We start from the raw sequence: 25,309 nt of genomic DNA on the forward strand, positions 1-25,309 counted from the left end.
AAGGAGACAGGGGGTGGTTCGTGCTGCTAGGACAGCGTGGGGGGACATCTGCTGAATCAGCGGCTCCTCCAAGCCAGAAGAAAAATTATTCCTGCCCCCTGCCAGCACTTCATGCAGATCCAAGACAGAGTTCCCAGAAGTGTCGCTACATATGTTAGCAAGCAGGCAGCTGTCTGCACATTTTGCAGCAAGAATAGTGTGGCGAGTGATGCAGCGCCGAGCTGCGAGCCTGGGGTAATATATCTCCTGGAGGGAAAGCCGTGGAGTACAGTGCTGACGGGCTTAATCTGCTGCCTGCCAGAGGGCAGGTTCTTCTCTCCGACTCCAGGGAAGCTTCCCTGCAAGACCCAGGGCTGGAGGCAGGCAAACTGCTGGCTGCAAGGCGGGGGCCACGTATGGCAGCCCCCTTCCTTCCAACATCCTCTCGTGCAGGGAGGGCGGGCTGGGAAAACTACAGTTCCCAGCACCCTTTTGTGCACATCCTTGTGAACTACAGGTCCCAGAACCTTTTTCACGAGCTGGAGAGGGTGGACATGGAAATACATGCTGAGGAATTTTGCATAATGCTCCATGCCTCTCGGTGAAACCAGGAAGAGGGGGAAACCAGGGAGCATCGGGGCTGTGCTTTTGCTCACCTCTAGTAGCTGCAGCCAAATCCTCCTGCACAGGGGATCCTTCCTCCCTTCTGGACCCTCTTTGGTGGTCCCAGGGAGGATCCTGGCCCCTAGGGAACCACGGCTGCAGTGGAAGGAGAGGCAGCCAAACTACAGATCCCAGCATCCCCCAGCAGGCAGTACCTGCAGCCGTCCCTGCGTGCCTGGAGGGGGTTGAGGATGAGGATGGAAGGCGGGGAAGAAATGCAGGGCGCTGTGGGGCTGCGCTGCAGCTGGGACATCCCAGCCCCAGCTGGCACCCAGGCCAAGTGGGTGAGGCTCAATGTGGGGGGCACCGTCTTCCTCACCACCAGGCAGACCCTGTGCCGGGAGCAGAAATCTTTCCTCTGTCGCTTGTGCCAGGGCGAGGAGCTGCAGTCGGACCGGGTAAGGCAGCTGGGTCGCCTCCTGCACCGTGCCCCTGCACCGAGCACGGAGAGGGCAGGAGGGCTGGCTGGCTGGATGCAGGGATGGAGCCAGACCCCGACAGCAGCAGGAGTAACCCTTTCCAAATGCCTTACCCGTAGCACAGCACCCCATTTCCCTGCCTGGCAAAAAGCGAGGCCATCTCTGCTCCAGCCCTGCTCCCCTGCTGCTCTATCACCCCAATCCTCTGGGTTTACCTCCCAGCTGCACCTGCCTGACTCAGCCTTGTGCCCTGTAAGGGGCCTTTCTGCTCCCTCACGCCAGGCCTCACACACAGCTACAGGAGGAGCCTGAGGTCTGTTTTTTTGGCACTCTCAGCTGGGTTGGTCCATGTTGAAATAAATATGCTGGGCAGCATAATGCAGGAGTTAAGGTCCAAGCAGGGCTGACGTGACTATGGTCTCTCCATTGTATATCTCAGGAGAGTGGATTGCAGATGTCCATGCGATATACCACGGGGATAAAACCTTTAGAAAGTCAGAGATCTACCAAAACTTAAAATTGCAGAAAGGCTTGCTCTCCCCCTCACCTGTGGGCGCAGGACAGGATGTCCCCCTGCCTGGCTGTGGCTTTGCACGGTGCCTGGCTGTTGTCCTATGCAAATGCTTCTGTGTGCATGTGCTTTGGGATCCTTATGCTTTGGATCATCTCACAAGGGGGTGGTATCTGCTTCAGCTGGAGAACTTCGCTATGTGCACTCTCTAACTGATCATACCAGAGAGGAGCTACACCGAGGGCCCATGGTTTCCAAGGAGTTTCAGAAAAGTTAACATTTTTACCTGGCTGTGTATTTAATTCTAGTCTGGAGCATTAGAGGGTTGGTGACACATTTACCATCCATTTTTTCACCGCATGGTCTGTCTCTGTTGCTAGGATGAGACTGGTGCATACCTAATAGACCGGGACCCCACTTACTTTGGACCCATCCTGAATTTCCTCCGTCATGGGAAGCTGGTCCTGGATAAAGATATGGCAGAAGAGGGTGAGTCTTGGAGCTCAGAAACTTCCCACTTAACGTGGCAGAGGCAGCCAGAGCACTGGACTTGGCCTTCTTCTCTCTCGTTGTCCTTCTGGAGGTTGTTGTGGGGCACTTGAGCAGGCCTTCACTGCAGCTCTTGGAAAACATACCAGTAATTCCTTGACTAAAGGGGTTTGGAGCATCCTGCAGGTGTTGCAGCTTTGTGACTGTTAGTTGAGGAGAGGTGTCACTGAGACAGAAGTAGGCAAGGTTTACCAGCATCAATAAACTGTTTTATTGCCTATTCCTTGTAGACTTTCCTGATCAGGCTTTGTGACTGAGCTTTCTGTTAATGCCTGTTTCTAATTTGGATCGAAAACCCAGAAGACCAAACAGACCAGGCTTGTCTCTTCTACTGACTAATAAAAACCATCATTCATCAGCGATATGTGATGCATGCTGCTAGTGCTCTGTTGGGTTGTGGACTGCAGCAATTCCAGCAGAGCAAGCCAGACAAACCAATCCCTCATGTAATGTTGACAGGGAGTCCAATAGGATAACTCAGTAACATCGTCATGGTGTTACGAGCCAATGATCCCCAATGCCTCGTTATTTTTTTGGATGTTTGGGTCTAACAAGCAGCCAATTTCAAAGGCAGGCTGTGCTGTCCATCCCTTGCCAACCACAGTTTCTGCAGGTTCATTAGCCTTCTTGTCCCTCTCTCTTACATATTTTTACCAAGGAATGTTTTCTTCAGAATCATTTCATGAGTTATAATTCAAAAAGAAAATATTTATAAGCAATGGTACAGAATTGTAATCAATGTGATTCAGAGATGTTTCCTGCTTGTAATCCTCAGGTCAGACAGAGTTCAGCCACAGCTTTTAGCACCAGATCTGAAGTGTTAACAGGAGTCCTGTTCACAGCTTAACGTTGCCTTTTGTTCCTGCTCAGACAGGCTGGCATAAAACTAACCCATTAGAGGTTAGTTTTTACCATCTACTACATTTAGTTTTTACCATCTACTACATTTACTAATTCTAGTCTGGAGCATTAGAGGGTTGGTGACACATTTACCATTGCATTGTGCATCACTTGTTTGTACATACTATTATTACTTTCGTATTATCCCCATTGTATCATCATACCATCTGACGTCATGCTAAACAATATATAGGGGTGGCTAGCCGGGGGGAAGGGGCCGGACTGCTCGGGGTTAGGCTGGGCATCGGTCAGCGGGTGGTGAGCAATTGCATTGTGCATCACTTGTTTGTACATACTATTATTACTTTCGTATTATCCCCATTGTATCATCATTATTATTATTGTTATTATTATTTTTGTTATTTTTTTTTTCCTGTCTTATTAAACTGTCTTTATCTCAACTCACGGGCTTCACTTTCCATTTCTCTCCCCCGTCCCAGAGAGGGAGGGGGGAGGGTGAGCGAACGGCTGCGTGGTGTTTAGCTGCCGGTCGGGTTAAACCACGACAGGTTCATGGCTGAATGAGGTAACTCTGAAGGGGTCTGAGTGCTCAGAGAAGGATCAGTCCCTCCACCTGCATTGTCTGCATATTGGTTTGGAGTCATGTAAATGTTGGTTCCTAGCCTCCTTCTCCTCAATGACCCACTGGGACCCCACCTCCCTTTCTCTGACGGCTTGTTAGCAAACAGGAGAGTCTCGGGAGAGCTGATGGCTGCAGGCACTGTGCAGAAAACAAAACAAAACAATTCTCTGTTTACCTGCTTTAAGATGAAGCACAGGTGAGAGAGCCAAAGATTGTCTGAAGTCTTATGGAGCTGCAAGGTGGGTGCAACTCTAACTGGTCGGGGGGGTGGAAAGATGGGATTTTCTAGGATCTTTTGCTGATAAGGTCTCTGTGTTTCTCTGCCTTCCAAAGAGGGCCTAAACAAGGTGATAACTAGTGGTCATTGAAAGAAGTTGGAGTCTACAGTTATTCTTGGCCAGTAATCTCAGACTCCCAGGGAAAGCCTTTCCTTTCCTGGAAATGTATTACCAGGCCTTGGCACCAACCCTCATTGGCAATGCCTGTTTCTGTCGTAGCAGACAGTGCAAAGAAATTGGGGTGAGCAGCAGGAGCACGATGCAGAGAGCCAGTGCTCAATTCTCTGCAGTAAAGGTTTCAATCAACAGGAACTTGTTGAACTCCTGAGTGAGGCTGGAGTGTCAATTCTTTCAAGGGACATGACCTTGGGAAGCGTCCCAAGAGTTGATCTTTAGCCAGCCAAAAAGACTGGCTGTTAGATTTCTTATTTGTTTCTCTATCGCTCTTTCTTAGGGGTGCTCGAAGAAGCAGAGTTCTATAACATTGGCCCTTTAATCCGAATAATTAAGGATCGACTGGAGGAGAAGGACTACACAGTGACTCAGGTACAGCAGGAATTGGCAAGTAGTGGGTGAATGGATAGTAGGTGAAGGGGGAGATGCTGAAAGGGAAAAGCAAGTTAAACGGGAGAGCAGGCTTGGGAGAGGCAGCAAGGAAAGAAGCAACTAATTAAGAGTTTATGTGCTAATCTCTGCATAGCAAAACCTTGCTTGGGGACTGGCTAACACCAATTTAGTCGCAATAAACAAGTTACAGGCTTGTTTTACAGCTCCAGAGGTAAAGCTGGGTGTGGTCCCTGAAACTAAATTAGCTCCTCTAGCTCCTGGAAGAAGCCAGCTAGTTGCAGGGAGTCCTGAGAGTGTAATCACAGTGAAGAGTGTGAGGATACTTACAAAATCTGAGGGAGCAGGTGGAGGGATGTCTGTGGAAGAGTTAAAACACAGAAAACGAGGCAGAAGGAATCAATCCTGTGGCGCAATCATACCCTGTCTTGGCCAACAGCCTTTTTAAAACTGTCTTCTGGGAGTGTTGACTGACGTCTCACTATTCATCGTGTCCGCCTCAGGTTGTGAGCCTCCAGCAATGCAATCGCTTTGTGCTCGCAAAGCCCCATCGGCATTTGTGGCATGTGTAATGACAAATGCAACCTCCCTGTCAGAACGAGCCCAGTATCTTCTGAGGACACTGCAGGAAACTCTCAGCTCAGTCCCTCTTCTCCAAAAGTGATACCATTATTCTTGCTTCCCAAAACAGCGTAGTACAGCATAGCACATCGCGGTGGTTTCCAGCTCCCTCTTTAACCTGGGATGTGAGGAGGAGGACAGCTCTGTAAAAGAGGGTTGCTGCCACTTCCTTCTGCAGGTGGGCAGCAGCCTTTAGCATTTGTCCTCTCTCAACATGCTTCTCTGTGATTTTGCTGTCAGGTGCCTCCTAAACATGTCTACCGTGTGCTGCAGTGCCAGGAAGAGGAGCTCACTCAGATGGTTTCCACTATGTCGGATGGATGGCGCTTTGAACAGGTATGGAGAGGGCAGAGGAGAGGGGCAAGCAGTTATCTTCTGGAGTAAGGACCACAGATACCATGCAGTCTGCAGACTTCTCTGTCTGAGAATATTGGGTCAGTTGCTGATGGTGCTGTCACAATTTCTGTCTCACCTCTTCTGTAGAAGCTTAGGGGATGCTGTGTGAGGTTAAGCTGTTTTGCATCCTGTCTGACTCCCCTCCTTATTCTCTGTGCTGCCTCAGTTATGAGGCCTTTCTTCTGGGGGTATGGAGTCCGTGCTGCGTGGTGGGCTTTCTCCCTTGCTCCCCAGCTGAAGTGGAGGCTTGCAGCAACTTGTGCTCGTTATCATTGCTCTCATCTTCTCTAGCTTGTGAACATTGGCTCGTCCTACAGCTATGGCAATGAGGATCAGTCTGAGTTCCTGTGTGTGGTCTCCAAGGAGCTCTACAACTCCCCCAACGGCCTCAGCTCCGAGCCTAGCCACAAAGCCAAGGTGAGACCATTCGCTGGGGCCTTGCTCCTGTTCCCTATGAGACCATTTGCCCTGGTTCACTCCCTCTTCCTTCCTCTCTCCACCATGAGCGTGGGGCACCTCAGTGGTGAAGTGCAGGGGCTTCTCCTGGTGTTCAGCACCACGGGATTACACGTGTGGCCCAAAAGAAGGAATGTGTGTGCTGTGAGTGGTGGCGTCTGGATGCGTGTGGCAAATGGCTTTACCAAATGACCCTGGCATTTCTCATGCTACTTTGACATCCCCCTCATGCCTCCTCATGCCCATGCTCTGCGTGTCACTGCCATTAGGCTGTGATTTCCTGAAAGGTTTCACAGCATTCTCTTTTATTTATTTATTTATTTATTTATTATTTTTTTTTTTTCTGAGTCCCAGCCTAAGGGCCTGAGGAGTTCGCCTGCTCTGCTTTTGAGGGAAGGACAGGAACGTGTGGCAGTGCATGGCATCCTGCAGACACCTAGGATGTGGGAAGGAGTGCTAGTGGCTGGTGGCAGCTGCTGGGCAGCGGGACTGTAGCATTTATAAGGGTGTTAGATAGCCCTGACATAATGCTCCAGAGGAAAACAAATCTTTTTTTTTTTTTTTCTTCCTGACCCAGAACTATCTTGTCTGTGGGGAATGGTCCCTTTTTATCCCAGAACTGTGACCATAGCTCTATGCCCTTGTGTGTCAGAACTGCCACGGCTCATCTTGCAAGTGTCTCCACTCTTTCTTCCCTTTGTCCTGCATGCTGGGCCGCAGAGCACAGAGGAGGACCTGGAGGAGGAAGAGCAGGAGGTGGAGGAGGAGGCAGAGGCAGAAGGAGAAGCAGAGGAGAAAGGTGCAGCAAATCCTTGAGGACAATGATAGAAATAACCCCCCCAAGCGTAGACTCGTCCACCTGTCTGGTGAGAACTCGCAGCTAGCAGCAGGGAAGGACTAGGGCAGGTGTGGGGTGGAGGGGAAGTCCTCTCGGGGAGCAGGAGTCTCTCTGGAGATAAAGCCCACAGGGGAGAGCCGTTCCCTTGGCTGCTGCTTCGTGTTTGTAACTGTTTGGTTTATTCATGGTTATATTTTTATTTGCAGACCGTCCATGTATTCGGGAGTCCACTAAACTCTTTCTTCCTCCGGATCCTCCCTCCTGCTCCCCTCCGTGCCCATCTCTGCACTGTCACCTGCCTGGGACACCATACCCCACTCCCCAGCCTCCAGCATCCCTCCCTCTGCTCTCTTCACCCCTCACAGCCTCTCCCCAGCAGCCCAGGTTCCCCGCCTCCCCTCCCAAACCTGAGGGCCTGTGTGCTCCCCGCTCAGGGCCTGTCTTTCTCCACTCCTCACTTTTCCTCCTCTGCAGGTACGTTAAACCTATCTGCATTCTCACACCCTGCCCGTCTGAGCTCTGCATGAGTGACTCACACCCTCCCCTCATGTGGGTACAGCCCCAGGTTGTAGAGCTTGGGAAGGAGGAGAAGCAGGGGGAGGTTGAATCATTCCTAAGGTGGCTTTTCCGATTCTCCCGTGTCGTCACCGGCCGAGCAGACCGTACAGCTCTGGACTGGAGGCTCTGGCAGCAGGAGGGAGGGAGGATGCAGCTGGGAGAAGCCAAGAGGGCTGGGAACGAATGCAAAGCAGGCAGGGGTGCCACAGGGGGATGCCTGCCATGTGGCTGCCTGCCACGCATGCCAGATCGCTTCTCCTGCCTGCCGTCCCGCAGCTCCTTTGCCAGAGAGAGAGCAGTTTGCAGGAGGCAGGCTGCAATATTCCCCTCCTGGCACTTCCGTGGGCTTTTCCCCCACTCCCACTGCCAGGGTGACAGCGCAGTGACAGAGGGTGGTGAAAGCAGAGCGGGTGCTGTGGGTCCCCCCTCCAGATGTTCCTGCAGCTGTGTGTGAGAGGCACCTCTGTGCTCTGCCTCCTGCTGAGGCAGGCTTCCCCAGCAGTGTGTGAGCCTGGGCACAGAGAGCTTTTCAAAGGAGTCCTCTCTCTAGCTGATAAACTTGGCTCTCTTGTTGAACTGCTGGTGCTCGGTGCCGAGGTTTCCATCCTGATGGAGGGCGCTTGTTAGCTGGGTGCCATTTCTCACTCCCTCTGCTCAAGAGCCTCCTTGTCCATGGCTGTGGGATCTGAGTGTTACTCTCTTAAAAGTCAGTCTATGTTAATCACAGAGAATTTCCTTCCTTCTTCTTTTTTCCCTCACCTTCACTCCTCTTATTTCTTTTTTTCCCCTCTGTTTTCATTTCCTCTGTCATGTGCCCTTTCCATTTTCCTCATTCTTGCTCTCCCCTCCGTGTTCAATTGCTTTTTTTCTGCCTTTGATCTGGTTTTTCTCTTTCTCATTCCCTAGCTGTTACAAGCCAGAGGCCTGAGGATGTGATCCCGACACTCCACTCCAGCCTTTTAATTTATGGTTTATATTTTTATTTTTGTACGGTACTGTACGACAGCCCCTTGCACCCCCAGCCCCCCTGCACTCTCCACATGCAGCCATCGATTTTTACAAACTCACCTCTGCCTTGTAGTAGGGCAGATGCTCCAAGGAGAGCCTGGGCTGCTGCAGGGGCTGGAGCCCCCTCGCACGCCTGGCAGACTGTCTTTCCTTAATGTCACAGTGGCCCCTGCTGGGGACAGCAGTGATCAGCCACTGCAGAACTTTGCTCCCCTTCCCAAACAACACCTGGCTGGGGCTGGGGCCCAGATGTGGTGGCATCTGCAGCAGGACCGCTCCTTGCCCATTCCCTGCTGCGGGCAGCTGGTCTGGGCTTGTGCCCAGAGGGTGAATACGGAGCCACTGCCTTCTTCTGGGCCACCTGCACTGCTCGTGGGGTTGTCCCTGTGCTGGGTGTCACCTCGCTGGTGCCTTGCTCCCTGTCCCCCAAAGCAGCCCTGTGCCAGAGGGGTGAGAGGAGACAGGCATAGTGTCCGGGTACCTGTGGGGAACATGCTGGCACCTGATGTAGGGTCTTCTAGGATGAGGACATCCCTGCCTCAAGGAGCAGGGTGCTCGTTTCACCGCTGTCTCTGAGGACGCTGGGTTGTAGCTCCTAAATAAAACTCACACTTTCTTCCTCCTTGCCGCCTCTCATTTCAAGTGGTAGAAATTTGATGCTGGTAGAAAAGGGGGGGTAGGGAATGGAGAAGAGGAGCTTGGATTCATCAACCGGAGCCACAAGAAGCTTCTTGTGCTGGGCCTGCCTTCTGGGCGTTGGAGATATCTCCTGCTGCATCTGTGCTGCATCCCCACTGTGTGCAGATGGGGCTGTAGAGTAGGTTTACTTATTGGTATCTGCACCCCTAAATCTCAACAATAAGTGAGGATGACTTATCTAGCTGGTGGGTTGACCCTCCTGTACCTGGGACACAGCTGAGAAGGAGAGCAGGGCTGTGGGAACTTTTACCAGTTGCCAGGATTGATGTTTGGTCAAAAACATCCAAACCCCGAAAGAATTTGTAACAGAATAAGGCAAACTAGAGCAAAAAAAAAAAAAAAATCCAAAATAATTGTATTTCTAATTCCAAGTGACCTTTTATATATATGCACATATGTATACACACTTATGCACACACACACATATATATATGCATATCTTTGGTAAAAAAAACAACAACAACAAAACCCCTGGCAGTCACTATCTAGCACTGTGCCCTTACGCCTTCTCCTTCATCTCATGGCTTATTACTTCAGGAGATGGAAGCAGTTGAACAATCCCTCACATTACAGGCATTCAGAAGGGCTGAGGGAAGGGGCCAGGAGGCTGCTTTAATGTTTTTTACTGAGGGGCCGGGGTCTTCTGAGGGGTCCAGGAGCAGCAGCAGAGCCTGGGTGCTGCTCCAGCAGCGCCTCGGGGTGTGATGCTGGGCTCGTGCCTGGGAGGCAGTGAGACGTGAAGAGTTGCCTGGCTGAGCTGAGCAGCACATGCCGGCTAAGAAAAGAAGCAATTAGGGAGATGGAAGAGGAGGAGTGATGGGAGGGGAAGGGGGGAAGGAGGACGAGCAGTAAGAAGGAAGAGGGAGGCTGATTGATTTCACAGTTACTGGAATCTCTAACTACATCAGTCACATTTTCGTTCCAGCATAAGACTGTGGCTGAGTCACATGGTTCATGGAAAGTTCAGCTCCCCTCATTCCTGCACTTAGAAACCATCAGCTTGGGACCCTCCCCCCAAGAATTTTGGATAGATGGCCCAAAACCACCTTGGGATGTTCCCTTGGGAAGCACTGAAGGGGGAAGAGGGTCTGCCTGCTTTCCTCTACAGTTCCCACCATCGGATTTTTTTATTTTTTTACCCTGCTCAGAAGAGCATCCTGGGTCTGACAACATCCCACACAGAAACTCTTTTCTCTGCGAGGCAAGCGAGCAAGGTCAGGAACGAGAGCCGTTGTGCGCGTAGGTCTGATGGGGAGAGGGCAGAGATGCACTTTTCTCAGCTCATGGTTTGGTTCATCCAGCCCAGCACTTGGGTGATCCTGGTGTACACTCCGTAGGAATTTGGACGTGCGCACCCCATTCCCCAGCTGACCAAACCAGCCAGGAACCACCTGCCGCTGGGCTCCTCGCAGGCCAGTGGGCCTCCAGAATCGCCCTAGAGAAAGGGAAGGAAAAATGGGGTGATGGTGATCCACCAGCGTACCCTGCTGGGTGTTTTCACTGGCGTACACAGATTCATGTATCCCCTCAACTCATGTCTGGGACATCTGCACTTAAACCTTAGGCAGATGTCAAAAACTGTCTCCTGTGCAAACATCTGACCCATTGCTGCATTCCTTCATCACGCCAATTCCTCTCCTTTAGCAACTCCCAGGAAGCTGGCAGCTCTATTGCCTCCTTCTGCTCCAGGAGGCATTTGCAGATACACGGAGAGCAAGGAAGCTGGTGGAATTTAAGTGGATATCCTGAGGGATGGGAGATAGAGGAATTGCTGGAGATTGATTGACTGTAATGAAGGAACAGAGTGGTTACTGTGCTTGACAGATGCTAATGAGAACGAGGGGGGAAGAGACTGATGTAGGCATGTGACTTGGGAGTGGGAGGTAAGGAGTGGAGAATGGGCTGGACTGAGAAGTTTATGTGTATTTGTACCCCATCTAAGGCAAAGATGCCGTGAAGAATTTGCCCTGGGAGCTGGTTTTGCCATTTAGATCAGAGGAAGGATCGAGGAGTCGGGCATTTTATGGTCTTTTCACCCTTATTTCAGGCTACGGAGTGCATTCGGGAGGCCTGGGACACCCGTGGTAGCCCACCCTGCTCCCACAACCCCTCTGTCACCTGGCAGGCGTCTTTCTTGCCCTTGTGGTACCCAGCACAGAGCATCCTCGGAGAAATCATGTAGTGGTAGGCCTCGCTGCAGATGTCCTGCTGGATGATCTGCACGTCCACCTTCTGCAGGACATTGCTGATGTGCCCTGGGGGGTAGAGCACCAAGAGCAGCGCCGGTGAGCAATGGTGGAACTTCCCAGTGTTTACCCTGATCCCCCAGCCCATGCCCATCTCACTGCATGCTGAAAGCTGCCACCTGAATCCCTATTCTGCTGTCTGCTGGCATCACAGTATGACTTTCATCAAAGTGCTTCACCTGCATGACAGGAGCAATGTTACCCTGCAGTCCCTTTCCCTTTCAGGACGTGTGGTAGGCACTTCAGCCTTTGGGAAGAGGAGGATTCTCCAGCTTCTGGAATGTCAGCATTTGGATTTGCATCTCGTCAAAATAGAGGTTAAGCTCATCTGGCAAACTATGCAAACCCTGGAGTGTCCAGGGTTTGGACACTATGCCCAAAAAACAAAGGAGGTGAAGGAGACATGATCCTTTGCAGTCAACAAAACCCTATTCTACCTACCCCACACCAGAATCTCTATTTCCACCTTGGCCCTGCTCCAGTGGGACACCAGCAAAGATGTTGCACCTACCTCCTTCCTTAAGGGCTCCCCAGCCAGTGATCCAGCAGTGAAGGCCGGGCTCAAAGAGGTGGGAAGGGGCAGGCAAACAGATGGGCTGGATGAAGGGTGAGGTGATGACGGGATGGTCCAGCTGGAGCAGGGCCACATCATAATCGTGGCTGTCCTCCTCGTAGTAGGGGTGGAGGAAGAGACGGATCACCTTGAAGGACACCTCTGTGTGGCTGCTGGTGTTCTGGAAATATTTGCCCAAGTAAACAGTCCAGATGGAGGGGGAAGCCAGTCTGTAGGATGCAGCAGAGAAGATAACTCATCACACGAACAGGGAAGGATGGGAAGAGCCTTGCTGCTTTGGTCATGCTCTTTTAAGGGGTGTCATGATGGACAATCATCTCCCTTTGAAGGTTTTTTTTTGTTTGGTTACTAATTTCAAGAAGTTGGTTGGGATATTTCTTTGATGCCTTGACATGCCTTTACAGGGGGATCAGCTTTGGGCAGGCACTCATACACATAGGCAACTTGATCTTCTATCTTTATTTTCCTTAGAAAAGCTAAAAGGTATACGTAGTTTAGACATATAAGTGGAGCTGGACATGTGCAAATGACTATGACAGAGCAGAGAGCAAGGACTGAACTGGAGAAGCAGAGCTGCAAGAAGGAGACTTGGGGAAGGGTACCTAGATCTGAGAAACTAAGAGAGCATGACAGCCTTTTACAGAAGCAGGATTTAAAGCTGGAGACAGCCTAGTGAGGTGACACAGGAGAAAAGAACAGCCAGCGTAGACCCTGTCTCCAGAAGGGAAGGGGCAAAGGGCCTCCGCCTGGACCAGAGGAGGAGGAAGCAAGAAGAAGGATGTTTTTAGGCTGAGAGTCCTGACCACCTCATACATTACACATGTTGTTTTCCCTGTGACTGCCTCTCTGGCTGCAAAAAGCTCCCTGGTTTAGTTTCCTTACTCCTGTCCATCCCCCTCCGCTCTCCACTTACCTCTCATCCTGGAAGCAGTGCGCGGCTGAGACCACCCAGCGGTCCGCAACGAGCGTTCCCCCACAGATGTGGCGCCCCCGAACCTGCAGGCTGGCCTGCCAGGGCCATTCCCCCTCCACAGAGTTAGCACCACCCACGATCCTGCTGAGAGGGGCTTGCAGCCCGCAGTCTGAGGAGGAGGAGGAGGAGACACAGCAGGTGCTTCAGTGCAGGAAGGGAACACGTTGTGCCTGCCCTCCCTTTCCTGTTTCACTGGCTGAAGAGTTTGACCTCTACTCCCTCAAACCCTTGCCCTCCCCAGATGCTGCACATCTTTTCCAGGACAGGCCTAGGGAGCACCTCTCCAAGCACATATTCCCTCACTGATGCCTGCACAGCCATGCCCTTCCTCCTGGGGATGCCTTCGGGGCAGTGCCTTGTCTGTGCTAGCTACCATCCGGTCAGGGGAAACCTCCCCAGCCTTTTGCTGCCCATGGAAACTCCAGATATATCAAGCAGGGCAATCAAAACACAAATTGTCTCCCTGCCAGTACCACGGGTGGTTTCCCTGCTAGTACCACGGGTGGTTTCCCTGGCTGGAGCTTTGTAGGATGGCATCGCTTCACGTAAGCCAGCACAGCAGTCCAAAGGGCAGCCTGTGGGTAGGACCTGGCCTGTGAGACGTGTCTGCCTGGCCTGATGCCACTGCCCGAAGGAGACGGGGAGCATCTGGTCAGGGAGCAGGCAGCTCCCCCTCACAGTTCAGCCAGGAGAGCAGGACGGAGCAATGGCACTGGGGGGAGCAGGACAAGGTGGGCCAAGGGAGGGAGGATGCTTATATTGGGGTGGCAGGGGTGAGAACAACCTGGAGCTAGGTGGCACCCTGAACCTGCCTGGCTGAGGGGTGAGCGAGCATTTCCTCACCACAGCGCTCCTCGTCCGACAGGTCCCTGCAGTCCGCCGTGGTGTCACACCGGGGGTTGGGTTTCTTCACGCAGGTCCCGTCGTCACAGCGGTGGGTGAAAGGACCACAGGGGACCCCTGTGAAGACGAAGGGAAGCTGGGGCTGAGGAAAGGCGCCAGGTTGTAGGTACGGCCTGAAGTCTTTTGAGAGAGGGAAGAAAGCAACGCAGAGCTTGGGGGAACTACATAAAACACGACAGAATTTCCTGAATAAGGCACAAAATGAGCAAATGCTGTGGGCAGGCCCGGAAGGCCAGCTCCCAGCTGGTGCCCTTATCTCACCGGAGGGAGGCACGCTACCAGCAGCCGTGGTTTGAGAGCAGAGCAAGGCATTTGTCAGCTCCCCCCCAGACCCTCCCTACCTTCACTGCACTGCTCCTCATCGGTCCCGTTGGCACAGTCCCGCTGCTGGTTGCAGACCCGGCTGAACTCGATGCAGGTGCTGTCCTCTCGGCACTGGAACTTTGCAGGGCACACTGCAAGGAGGGGTGGGGGGAAGCAGCCAGCACTTAGATGCACAGGATGCTGTGACTGCCTTGCCTTGCCTTGAATTGCTAGCTTCACCTCAGATCTGCCTCAGCACTATGGACTTGCCTTGTGCTCCCCGGACTCCGTGCTGACCCTGGTTACCCTCACCAAACCCTATTCTGCTTACCCTGCTTACATCCTACAGGATTGCATCCTGGCTAGAGTTCCTCCTGCCTTGCTCTCACCCTCAGCTCAGGGGTCACCTTCCCCTACAGAGCAGCTTCTCTTGCTCTGATAGCTGAGTCCTGAACCCTGATGGATTCCTTGATGTCTACGATCGCTGGTAGCTGCCCAAGACAGGGACAAGCCTAAGGTGCCTGCCCATCATAGTTTGATTTCTGATTATACATTTTCATAGCAGGAACTGTCCCTTTGCTCTGTGTTTGTGTCCAAACATGATGGACCAGGCATTTTCTTACTGCAATGACTATAATTGCTTCGGTAATTAGTGCGAGGCATCCAGATGATTAAAGCCACATGAAAGTCTGAGGCAATGTGAGCAGGACAGGCAGGGGAAATGGGCTGACTGAAACTTTCTGAAGTTCAGCAAAGGGAAGTGCTGAGCCCTGCACCTGAGAAGGAACAACCCCATGCACAAGAACAGGCTGGGGGCTGCCCAGCTGGGAGGCAGCTTTACAGAAAAAGGGCTGGAGGTGCTGGGGGATGGATGTTGAACAAGAGGAGCCAATGAATCAGATGTCTTGTCTGAGCCTGGATAGGTCTTCCGACGAGAATGGGGTTTTGCAGGAGCCCTGGGAGGCAGGGAGGGGGACACAGTGCTCTGACAGCAGAGGGGGCTGTAGGCCAGGGCTGAGGTTGGTTGGCAGGACAGGGTGGTGGGAAAGCAAGGTTTTGGACAGCATGGGCAGGGGGTTCTTTCAGGCTGTCTGGAGCTCTTGGTGCAGGGATATTTGGGGGTTCTCGAGGGAACCCCCAAATATCTGCACTGTGCACAAGAGGAAGAAGTGCTGCTCCTCTTCCAGAGCAGGCTGAAGCCACTTGGCAGAGAGAAGAGACGTTTGTGATTCAGAGATTTAATCTCCCTGAGGGGGAGGCAGGGGCCACGTGGATCCTCCCCATTCTCTCCCTACCTTTGGAAGAGCAAGGAGCTGCGTCCTGCTGGGACCAGGTACTGGCGGGGAGAACAGATCACTCACCGCAATTTCTCTCATCCAGCCCATTGGGGCAATCTTTGATCCCATCACAGGCCGGGACGCACAAGCCATTCACCGAACACAGGAACTCGCCGGGACAGGCTGTGAAACCACCAGATCGTAGTTAGTCCCCGGTGACTGGAAACCTCCTTGCAGCACAGCACCGCAGCTTGAAAGTGGAGCATGGAGCTGCACACCTTCCTGACCGCACACGAGCCGCAGCAGCTCGCAGGAGGCACTCAGTAAAGTCCCCAAAGTTTGCCAGATCACCCACCTGCCTGGCACGCTCTGCCTCTGCCCTAGCTCTGTTTTGTGACTCCTGAGCGCTGCAGCAAAAAAGAAGTAGGTTCTTGGGGATTAAAACGTGGTCAGGGCCGTGGAGGGGCTGTTGTAACGTGTTGCCAGGTGCACGTATTCAGGGACAAGTGTGGGTTACAGCACCCACGCAGGAGGGAGCTGGAGAAACCTTGGGAAGGTTTCTTCGTATTTACATATGTGCATACGCGTATTTGTGTGTGGTTTTGTCTCTCACTTGCACAGGTTCCAAGGTGAGCAGGAAACAGCTCTCTCTGTGAGCTTTTGTGATTGAAACAAGAGTCACTTCAAGTCAGAAATAGTCTCCCATTGAAATCCCAAGGCCAGTCCGTGCTGAGGGGTGAGCCTGTAGGCAGTTTTCTGAAGCTGGGCCTTGGCACAAGGGTGCTCTAGGAGGCAGGAACACTTGTGCAGAAGCAGCTTTGGATGTAAATACCTCTTCTTTTGGGGATATGAGTGGTGTGTGTGGTATTGTGTCCAAACGTGTCTGAAGGGCAGTTGGCACCTCAGGCTCATGGGATGTGCCTGGTGTTTCTCCTAACACAATCCTAGCACACAGGAGGCTGCAGGTAGGCATCTGGGACCCCCCCACACCCCACCAAGGAGCAGGGAGGAGGCCTGGACGTACGGTCAGATAGGTTGTACAGGCTGTAAGCTGCCTGCACGCCAGGGCCCGTTAAGGAGATCTGCGAGGTGAAGGTGATGGTGATATCGGCAGAGGACGTGACTGGGATCCTCTCGGCATAGGCTTGCAGGGTCCGCAGGCCACACAACCTGAGGAGCAAACAGAGGTGGGATGTCCTGGGCGGCGAGGGAGAAGAAGACAGCAAAGTGGGGCAGGGGGATTCTGTGGGGCTGGAGAAGGTGGGAAAGAGACCACAAAGACTGGGTATGGAGGGGTGTTGAGGGGGTAGCCAGTACAGCAAGATGCCTTCAGTGTGGCATAAGATTACACAGGAGCAATGGGAAAAAGCTGTGATGTTAACCCACGTCCAGTCTACATGAATGCTGTGATGGGAATTGATACAGAGAGAGGGGAAACCAAATAACTGGGGACAACAGGGCATAATTAGGCTTTACGAATGAGATGGAAACAGTCTATACATATTTTCACCCATTTCTGCCCTCATTACTCCAGAGTGACCCTACTATCTTCGGACATTTCCCATTTTAGGGCAAATGCTGAATTCAGGCCATGCAAAACAACTCAGTTCTTATCTTTCATAAGAAATCATGTTGTAGAAACTGTGGCTCTGACAGTTCAAGAGAGGAAGGTAAGGAGAGAAAAGGTGAAAATCCTAAGCCAGGGGAAGATAATTTTCAGTAGCTTCTCGTTCAGATCTTTCAGAAGAAAATAAATTACCACTGCAGAAGCAGTGGATAGGAAGTTAATGAGATGTGCTGGGGGAGGTTTTGGAGAGAAGGGAGCAAGTTTGCAGTAACTCTGAGGGAAAAAAAAGGGTCCATCTTAACTCAGAGCCTGCTTTGAGGAGATAAAAGTGTGGCAGCTGTGTCTCCTCTGCACCTAGACGGTGGTGGGCAGCAGCCCCAGCAATGTATGGAGGCTGATTTTGGGAAGTCCCGCAGGGGGAAGTGGCTCTAGTCAAAGCAGGAGGATCTGGAGCTTGGCGGAGGATCTGTACGGAGGTGGATGCGAGGCAACGGCACACGCAGATATTATTGCAGAGGTGGTGACAGGCAGATTTGCAAACACAAGAGACGTGGGAGGACACCAAGGTTACACACACAGGAGAAAATTAGGAAGCCTGATGCAAACAGCAAGACAGAGAAGGCAGGCTGGTATCTCGGAGCAAATTTATAAGAAATGTGCTCCCTAGGGAGCCTGTGAATGAGAGAGGCTAAAAAAGAAGTAGACAAGCAAGAGGTGCCAGCCCTGACAGTGACCACTAAGTAGGGCAGTGGGATTTCTTTCTTCAAACCTGGTGGCTAAACGGAACTGGGGACATGCAGAGGTTTCATCCCAGTTCAGGAATGGGAATTGAGAGACAGAAACCAGGACCCCAGCAATACCCACCTTCTGTTCTGAATTATCCACTGGCCTTGGGTACAGGGCAGGTCTTGCTTCTGTCTGCTGAGCGCGTAGGCATCGAACCACAGGGTGACCCCATAGCCAAGGGAGGGGACCTGCAGGAGAGGGGGTCCAGAGCAGAGTGGAGATGGCTCCTATGAGTGCTGCAGCCCATCCCACACAACAGAAATGAGCAGGGTAGATGTGAAGGGGAGAGGTACTAATTCATATATTTCAGGCCAGAAGGAAGGACCATCTAAACTGGGGCCATGCTATAAACCAGGGTGGCTCTGCCACTGGTCTCAAAACACGGTAATTTCAAGTAAACTGGTTCTGCCTTGAAGAAATCCCCTGAAGCCAAGACTTCAGATTCTGCCTCAGTTATGGCATCTCTGCTCTGGCATGTAGTATGAGACTGCTTTGGCTTTAGAAAGACCCATTAAATGGAGGCTAGGCAGGCTTCTACCCTCTCTTTGCTTCTCATGATGATCTGATTGAGAGTGCTGGCCGAGCGCTGTGCCCCGCGTTAATGCGGGGAGTGCCTTCAGGGAGGAGGTGGATGCTTCGGTGGGAGCTGGCTCTTACCGTCATGTGCCAAGTGCACTGCGTGTTGGGCGAGTAGTAACTGGGGTAGTGTGGGGTGCTGATCTTCCCCTGCAGCTCCAGGCCTTCCCGCAGGGTTATGTTCACTTCGCAGGCTGTAAATACAGACATTCAAAGCCATGATACCTTTCAGTTCAACCTCAGCCTGGGGATACCGTGTACTTATCCCATTGTAGCAGGGGATAAAAGGGGCTCTAAGACCTAACGCTAATGGTCACTGGGATGTTCCACCATTCCCCTTCAAGGGACCATTTCTACCTGGCAAGACTTTTAGCTTCCTCTTCTTGTCCACAGAAGGGTGATGGTAATGTATTTTGCTGCTTTATCTTATACCGAATTGACCTCTAGCAGTGATGTTGTAGGAGATAACCTGTGTCCATCCTGTACTTATGGCTGCCCTCCTCCAGCCTTCCTCACCTTTGAGGGGCACCGCCTGTGCTGTGAGGATGAAGGGGTCATAGTAGCTGTACATGGCTTTCTTCCACACGATGGACATGACGGGGCCTGATGAAAGGACTTCCACCACAGGCTCCTGCCGGCTGCAGCCGTAGATCCTGAGGGGAAAGAGAGAACAAAGGAGTGGGAGTGAAGCAAGCCACAAACAAATGAAAGAGAGGAATGAAAAAAGAGAAAAAAAAAAAATAATAATAATAAAAAAAAAAAGCAGTGGAGGACTGCGTTATCCAAAGAACATTCCTGTTGTGAGACACCAACTGAACCAAATAAAGAGCCACCAGAGACACAGCTCGTGCTGCTGTAATCTATCAGACTGCAGGGCTGGCTGTGTGATATCCCACATCAGTGACTTCAGCTCATCAGTGAGAGGCAGGTTTTGCATCAAAGAGAATTTCCTCTGATGTAGTCTAACACCTTCCCCTGCTGTGGTGGTGTGCCATCCTGCCTGGGTTCCCCACTGTGATCGCCCTGCTCAGGAGCTACCTACGAGGTGATGAGGTGTTTCTCCAGGGGCCCAGCTGCATCATACATAGCCAGGCGGTCCCTGCAGTCCGGGAGAGTCCACTCCAAGTGTAGCTTGATCATGTAGCCCTTGAGGCCGTGGAGGTGCCAAAGACAGCTGGAAGCCAGGTAGTCAGGGCCCTCCAGCGTTAGGATGTCGTCCTCCTGGACGTAGCTGTATCTGTAGCAACCTGAACGCAGGGGAAAGATAGGAGGATTTAAACCTCAGGGTGATGTAAACTGAGGGAAAATGGGGCTTAGGGGTGGCTGTAAGGGAAATTAAGATATGGGATTGCCAGTTGGGATACCAGTGTAAGCCCTATTTCAGGGTTAGGCTGAATCATCCCAGTGATCTCAGTCTACTTTCACACGCATCTCAGTGATACCAGTCACGTCTTACTGGTGTCACTGAGATGCATGTGAAAGTATATGGTGCATGTGGAAGAAACCCCCTCCATATCTCTGTAATAACTGGTCTCTCTCTCTTGGTTAAGCCCATACTGTCTCAGGAGTTAAACATCAGCACAACACAGTTATCTTCCATTGGCTTCATTTTCTTTTTCATTTCTTTCTCCTCTCACCACCATATTCTTCCCAGCCTTATATCCCCCTTGTATGGTTTCCAGCCTTCAGCAGCTGTCTAGCCCAAGATTTTTGAGTAAAAATCAACTTAAAGGTGACTTTCTAATAGCATATCTATTGCCACAGCACTTGCAGCACTGCCCAAAATTATTAAAAACACCTTCAAACATCACTAGGATAATACACTTACAATGGCTTATACCACATCCAGTGCAGAGTGATGGAGGGAAACCCTCAGCCCCTCTCAATAGGTTTTCTGGGGCCCAGAATTGGCACTGTGGCACCATTACACCAAGACTTTACAAAGGTGGCTGCATTGCTCTTGGGAGCTGGTATTTCTGCATAGTTGTATGCTACCAGAGCTGCTCAGAGCACTCCACCATGTAGTAGCTTCACGCAGTTTGGATGTGGCCATGGGCATTTTTGCTAAGCAGTGGTGTTGTTGCTCCCTTGCTATGGCTTTCTTCTCCCCTTCCCAGGATTTGCAGCTCCAGAAAGCCAAACAAAACCTGTCGCCGGTGAAAACCCCTCCCACAAAGTAACAAACTCAAAAGGAAAAGAAAAGATGGCCTACCCAGAGTGGATTTCAGCACTACTATGTCTTTCACACTGGATTCTGTTAGAAAGGAAATATATAAAGGAAGATAAACAAAAAGTGGTGGTAACTGACTGCTAGCATGGCAGGTGACGACGCCCTTCCTATGTAGGTGACCCCCTTAAAATCTTGGTGTGGGGCACTCTCCAGGCACTTATCTGTCTGGTCTCAGAGACCTGTTTCAGTCATGCTTTCCTCATCCCATCCCACAGGGAAACCTCTCTGGCCTCAGCTTCAAGTCCAACAGCCTCAATTCATTCCTTCCAAACCAACACAGGCTTCTCTGCCCATTACCCAATGCTCCTCAAGGGCACCTTCCCCTTCCCACCAGGGCTGGACATTGCCTCAGGACACCATTCCCCTTCCCTGGCAGCCACACCACAGGGCACAGCCCTAACCCAGAGCCTTCACCCTGCTCTCTGAGTTCAAATAACCCTTCACTGAAAAGCATGGGAGCTTATCAAGGTGGGAAAGGAGGTCTCCTTTGATGATAATTGGTTGATAGCTACTAAACAGCCTACAAAGTCCACCTTTGGGTAAGGCAGATGCAGAGAGAGCCACCAGCAAGGGCTACAAATCTGCACACAGTAAAGCCCATGGACAGTGCTTTTAGGAGCTGGGCCTTGCTCCAGCCTCCCAGCTGAACTGGGAGCAGCCAAAGATGAGGTGCTACTGGGAATAATTGCCAAAACTAAAGGCGCCGTGAGGTCAGCTGGGTGTGAGAGCTGCTGCTCGGGGCTTGCCTAGGGCAGGCCTTTGCTCTGTTGTGGCCCCGAAGCAGAGCGTGCAATTCTGCAGGGAGAGCTCTGCAGCTTTGTCATGGTAAAAACAGATGTTGTGGAAAGGAGGATCCTGCCAGAACAAAGCTGGAGAAGCTCCTCTGCTGTAGGGAAGGACACGGGGTATGCTGAACTGAGGTTACTTCTCTTTTGTGTGAAGGTAACAAAACTGAGTTCCTTCAATAAGAAGGAAGGAAATCCTAAAAGTCTTCAGGGGAAAATGGGAATCTAGTACCCTGGGGTGAGTGTACCTGTTAGTAAAAATAAAGCACCAGGGGGTGGAAAAATCTTCCTGAATTAGCCAGTGGTCTGCAGCTCCATGCATTACAGAAGACTGCAGAGAGATAATTCATATTTAGAGCTCAGCGGGTCAGCCAGTGAGTCTGTCAGAAGGCAATGAAGTGCTAATGACTTGCTATTAGCTGGCAATTTTTTTCACTCCACTATTACAGAGCAAATGAAGCCAGAGGTTAAGCCACTGGCGTGAGCTCATCCTGGCCCAGAAGTATAGTTTTTTTTTTTTTTTAATTTTTTAATTTTTTTTTTATGCCACAGCTGCTAGACTGCTTCTGGTTGGAGAAGGAGGCAGGAAGGATGAGAGAAAGCAGAAGGAGCCAGAGAAACTACGACTGGTGTGTTAACTCCGAAATAGAAAGAAGCATGTTCTGCTCATGCAAATCTACCTGAAATGAATAAAACAGTGAAACAGATGCGAAGGGAATAAGAGGGAACTGGGAACAGCTAAAAGAATGGTAACATCATTTTTTATTTTTTTTATGGATCACATTAGGAAGTGAATAAATAAATGGAAAATGCAAGATGGGCTGACTTTGAAGCATTTAGCATATTGTGTTATGACATTTTTCTTAAGAAAGTTGATTTAATTTGGCTGAACATAAGGTCTAGTACACTGGAAACAAATTATAAGCAGAAGTAAGTGACTAATGGTAAATGCAGGAGGAGAGCTCTTCATGGGGTGCTAATGCAGGTTCATACTGGATCTTAACACAAAGATCTGGATCATATCCACAAAATGATCTGTGAAATCATTTTAAGGAAATCAGATTTTGTTTGGAGACACCAAAAAAAATTACCTCCAAATCAAAACAGTTGTGACGTGCAGGGAAAGGTTAACGAAAATATGGGTGGGATATGTTAAAATAAGTTTCATCTTTGAAAAATGCAAGATAACGTCTGGGGAAAAAACTTGGAGATGTGGCATTTCATGGGAAGAAGAAACTTGGAAATGTGAGTCCTAGCAGGAGAGAGTAAAGGCAACATAGTTTAAAACCTCTGTGGTTTGCGGCTCTGAAGGAGGGATCAGATCAGGCTGAGAAGCTGTTTCATTATAAGGACTAAATGCAAATTCCATTGGATTTTGATGCACTGAATATAGACACATCCCCACGTCCTTTATCTAACACCTATTTTAGAGCAGTTCTATGGGGGCTTCTTTTTAAACAGGCTGTGATCTCTACTTTGGGAACTGATAAATAATGCTTAAAATCATATGTTAGGAAAACTGAAGTAGCAACAATGCTTTGTTTTGGAGTAAGGCTAGCAGTGACTTAAGTATGTTGACTTTGTTCTTCTCTGAATTGAGTAGACTGGAATAAGCTCCCAAAGGAAAACAAGAAGCCTAACTGCTTGCTGATTTTGAGCTGAGCTGGTCAAAGCCATGACCTGTGTAAGTTATTAACACAAGCCAAGGCTGAGGGGAGAAGGAGAAGAAATAGGAAGTTGTTAACTAGTTGGTCATAGTCAGCTGTATCTCCGAGAATCTTTAATCCTTCAAAGGAATGATGCTATTTTTGAAACTTCTGTTCTCTGTGAGGAAGCAACACATGTAATTGCCTGTCTTGATCCTCATTTCTTCCCTGTCCTCTTCAGATTTCTCCCATCCCTTTCAGCAATGACTTCTAGCCACTTCTCATAACCTTTGTTTGGCACCCTGTAAACCTGGGGCCACGTCTGATGGCTCAGGCCACAGCTGAGCAGAGGGTACTTACCCAGCAGAACCAGCGAGTCTGGGTTGACCCTGTACTCTGCCTGGTAGGACAGGCTGCCCGAGATGTTGAAGCTGGCGGAGAGCTCTTGGTGGAGCATTGTGTTCACCCTCTCAGCCGTCATCTCCTTCTGCTTACTCTCAGGGATTTGGAGGGTAAACCAGAAGAAGAAGGTCAGAGCCCCCTCCCTAACAGAGAAATAGCACATTAAATATCCTCTGTCTTCCTCTACAAGGAGTGTCAAACCCCACAGATTAAATCCCCATTGTTTAGCCACAAGTCAGGTATATCTGTGTGGACTCTCCAGTGATGATTATACGTGGTCAAATTAGTGTGATAATTAATCAAGACTGGCCTAATGAGTAGTCTCATTTCAGGTAGAAGTGACCTTTGGTTACTACTGACCAGAGGCTGAGATGAAACTCTCAAGACTTTTTTTGTATCACCTCCCAGTGGTGACAAGGGGTTGATTTATGACTCAGTACCTTACCACAAGCCATTAATGCTGGGCAGGCTCAAGTGGCGGGGGGCTGTGGCTGGGAAAGCTCTGTTCAACCAGCTGGCAGAGAAAAATGGTTGGGGGAGGGGGAAGAGGTGTTGAAGCAAAACTTTGCTTGGTAAAAAAATAGAGGAAGAATTGCAAGTGAAACTTTTCTTTCCCGGGTAGAAAATGGAGTTACAGCAAAAATGGAATTTTCCTTAGCGAAAGGTCAAATTTAGGGGTGTAGTTTTTCATGGAAAAAAATAAATAAACAAATGTATACATCAGTTTGGAAGTTATTCCTGGTTTCTCAAACTACTGTGATGACCTGCAAAGCTGTAGTCCCATATCTGTCCCACTCCACTCTCATCCTGTTCCCAGGTGGACCACGCTTCTTGGCTGAAACACCTTATGCATGGTGCATTCTGGCCTCTGCCTTCTAGTGCCTAGAATCAGGCCATACAAATGACTTCCTTGAATTAGAGAAATTAATTTCCAGCTGCTTAGTTTCTACTGAGAATGCCAAGCCCAGATTATTATTTTTTTTTTTTTCAATTCTTCCCAATCATTTCTTTTCCTTGCTTGAACTTTTGTCTCTGTGAAAAAAATCTCAGTTTGGGGGTTTTGTGTTGACCTCAGATGAATTTGAATGTGAAAATATCCACAGCTTTGTCATACCGGAGCCGTTCTGGATGCGTATTGCCCAGCCTAGCCTAGAGCTCATGGTTGGGTGTGCAGCTGTTTGTTGTGACCAAATTTCAGTGAAACGAAAGTACCGTGGACTGGAAACTTTCACGTACAGACAAGCAGAAATGCTGTGGGTGCTACTCACCCGAAGGCATAAACTGTGCTCGAGTTGTAATATCGACCCAGCTCTGTGGCACGAATGAGATCCTTCAGCTGCAATGAGAGTCGTCTGGTAACTATCGTGCAACATTACAGTGACAAAGAACCTACAGCCAGCCCTACCCTTCATCCCTCCTACTGTACAGACCCACCATGTCTGTCACTTGGATGAGGGTACCTGACCTCTTGCTCTGCTACTCACTGAACTGCCTCAGGGCCAGCTCTGGTCGTGGAATTGCCCTCACCATATTCTGCAGTTTAGCTGACTCCAACCAGAAGGCTCTGGACTCCACTTCCCCAAGGTCTGGGAAGTATTGGCGATTGAGGACCTGGAGGCTGCCGGAGTAAAACTGCAGGACAGATGGTTCCAGGTGCCATGGTCTGTAGTCTGCCAACAGAAGACACTAATGGATTACCTTGCTGATACGTAGGAGAGAGGGATTTGCCCAGATTTGCCCAGATTTGATCTGTAAATGTTGCCCAAAGACACAAATACTCATTGGGCTGGACATTGCCTTTACTCTAGCCCATCCACCTCCTACACAGGGAAAAAAACGTGTTGAATTTTTACCTAGGAAATACCATGTTGCTGCAGCAGTTCCAGCCAGCAAAACAAAGACTATTCCAAGAGGCACATAGCGGCGGCAGTCACGTGAGGTAGTTGAGTTAGTCTCTGATCCATCTTTTGAGAGGGAGTTGGCATCTTCCTCCTGTTCCTCGGCCTCCATCTGGGGCAT

The 25,309-nt window shown here is 50.5% G+C and overlaps 2 protein-coding genes across 2 annotated transcripts; one reads left to right on the forward strand and one right to left on the reverse strand.

Annotated features, from left to right (window-relative positions):
• Nucleotides 1-833: 833 nt before the first annotated feature.
• KCTD17 (potassium channel tetramerization domain containing 17) lies at nucleotides 834-8,671 on the forward strand (the record flags this gene model as incomplete). The annotated part of the gene is given in 10 exon segments (XM_084282751.1): nucleotides 834-1,040; nucleotides 1,953-2,061; nucleotides 4,337-4,428; nucleotides 5,308-5,403; nucleotides 5,755-5,880; nucleotides 6,640-6,718; nucleotides 6,964-6,992; nucleotides 6,995-7,057; nucleotides 7,060-7,231; nucleotides 8,222-8,671. Coding segments are annotated over 10 exon segments (1,230 nt in total). The 3' UTR covers nucleotides 8,479-8,671.
• Nucleotides 8,672-10,298: 1,627 nt separating this feature from the next.
• TMPRSS6 (transmembrane serine protease 6) lies at nucleotides 10,299-25,309 on the reverse strand (the record flags this gene model as incomplete). The annotated part of the gene is made up of 17 exons (XM_084283110.1): nucleotides 10,299-10,457; nucleotides 11,141-11,277; nucleotides 11,780-12,051; nucleotides 12,756-12,924; nucleotides 13,659-13,775; nucleotides 14,060-14,173; nucleotides 15,383-15,481; nucleotides 16,323-16,468; nucleotides 17,730-17,839; nucleotides 18,309-18,421; nucleotides 18,744-18,880; nucleotides 19,270-19,474; nucleotides 20,440-20,481; nucleotides 23,249-23,433; nucleotides 24,559-24,626; nucleotides 24,818-24,960; nucleotides 25,144-25,309. The coding sequence occupies 17 exons, from the start codon at nucleotides 25,307-25,309 to the stop codon at nucleotides 10,299-10,301; spliced, it is 2,382 nt and encodes a 793-aa protein (XP_084139236.1).

This window comes from Netta rufina (genome assembly GCF_964035555.1).
Source record: "Netta rufina genome assembly, chromosome: 1".
Classification (NCBI taxonomy): Eukaryota; Metazoa; Chordata; class Aves; order Anseriformes; family Anatidae; genus Netta; species Netta rufina.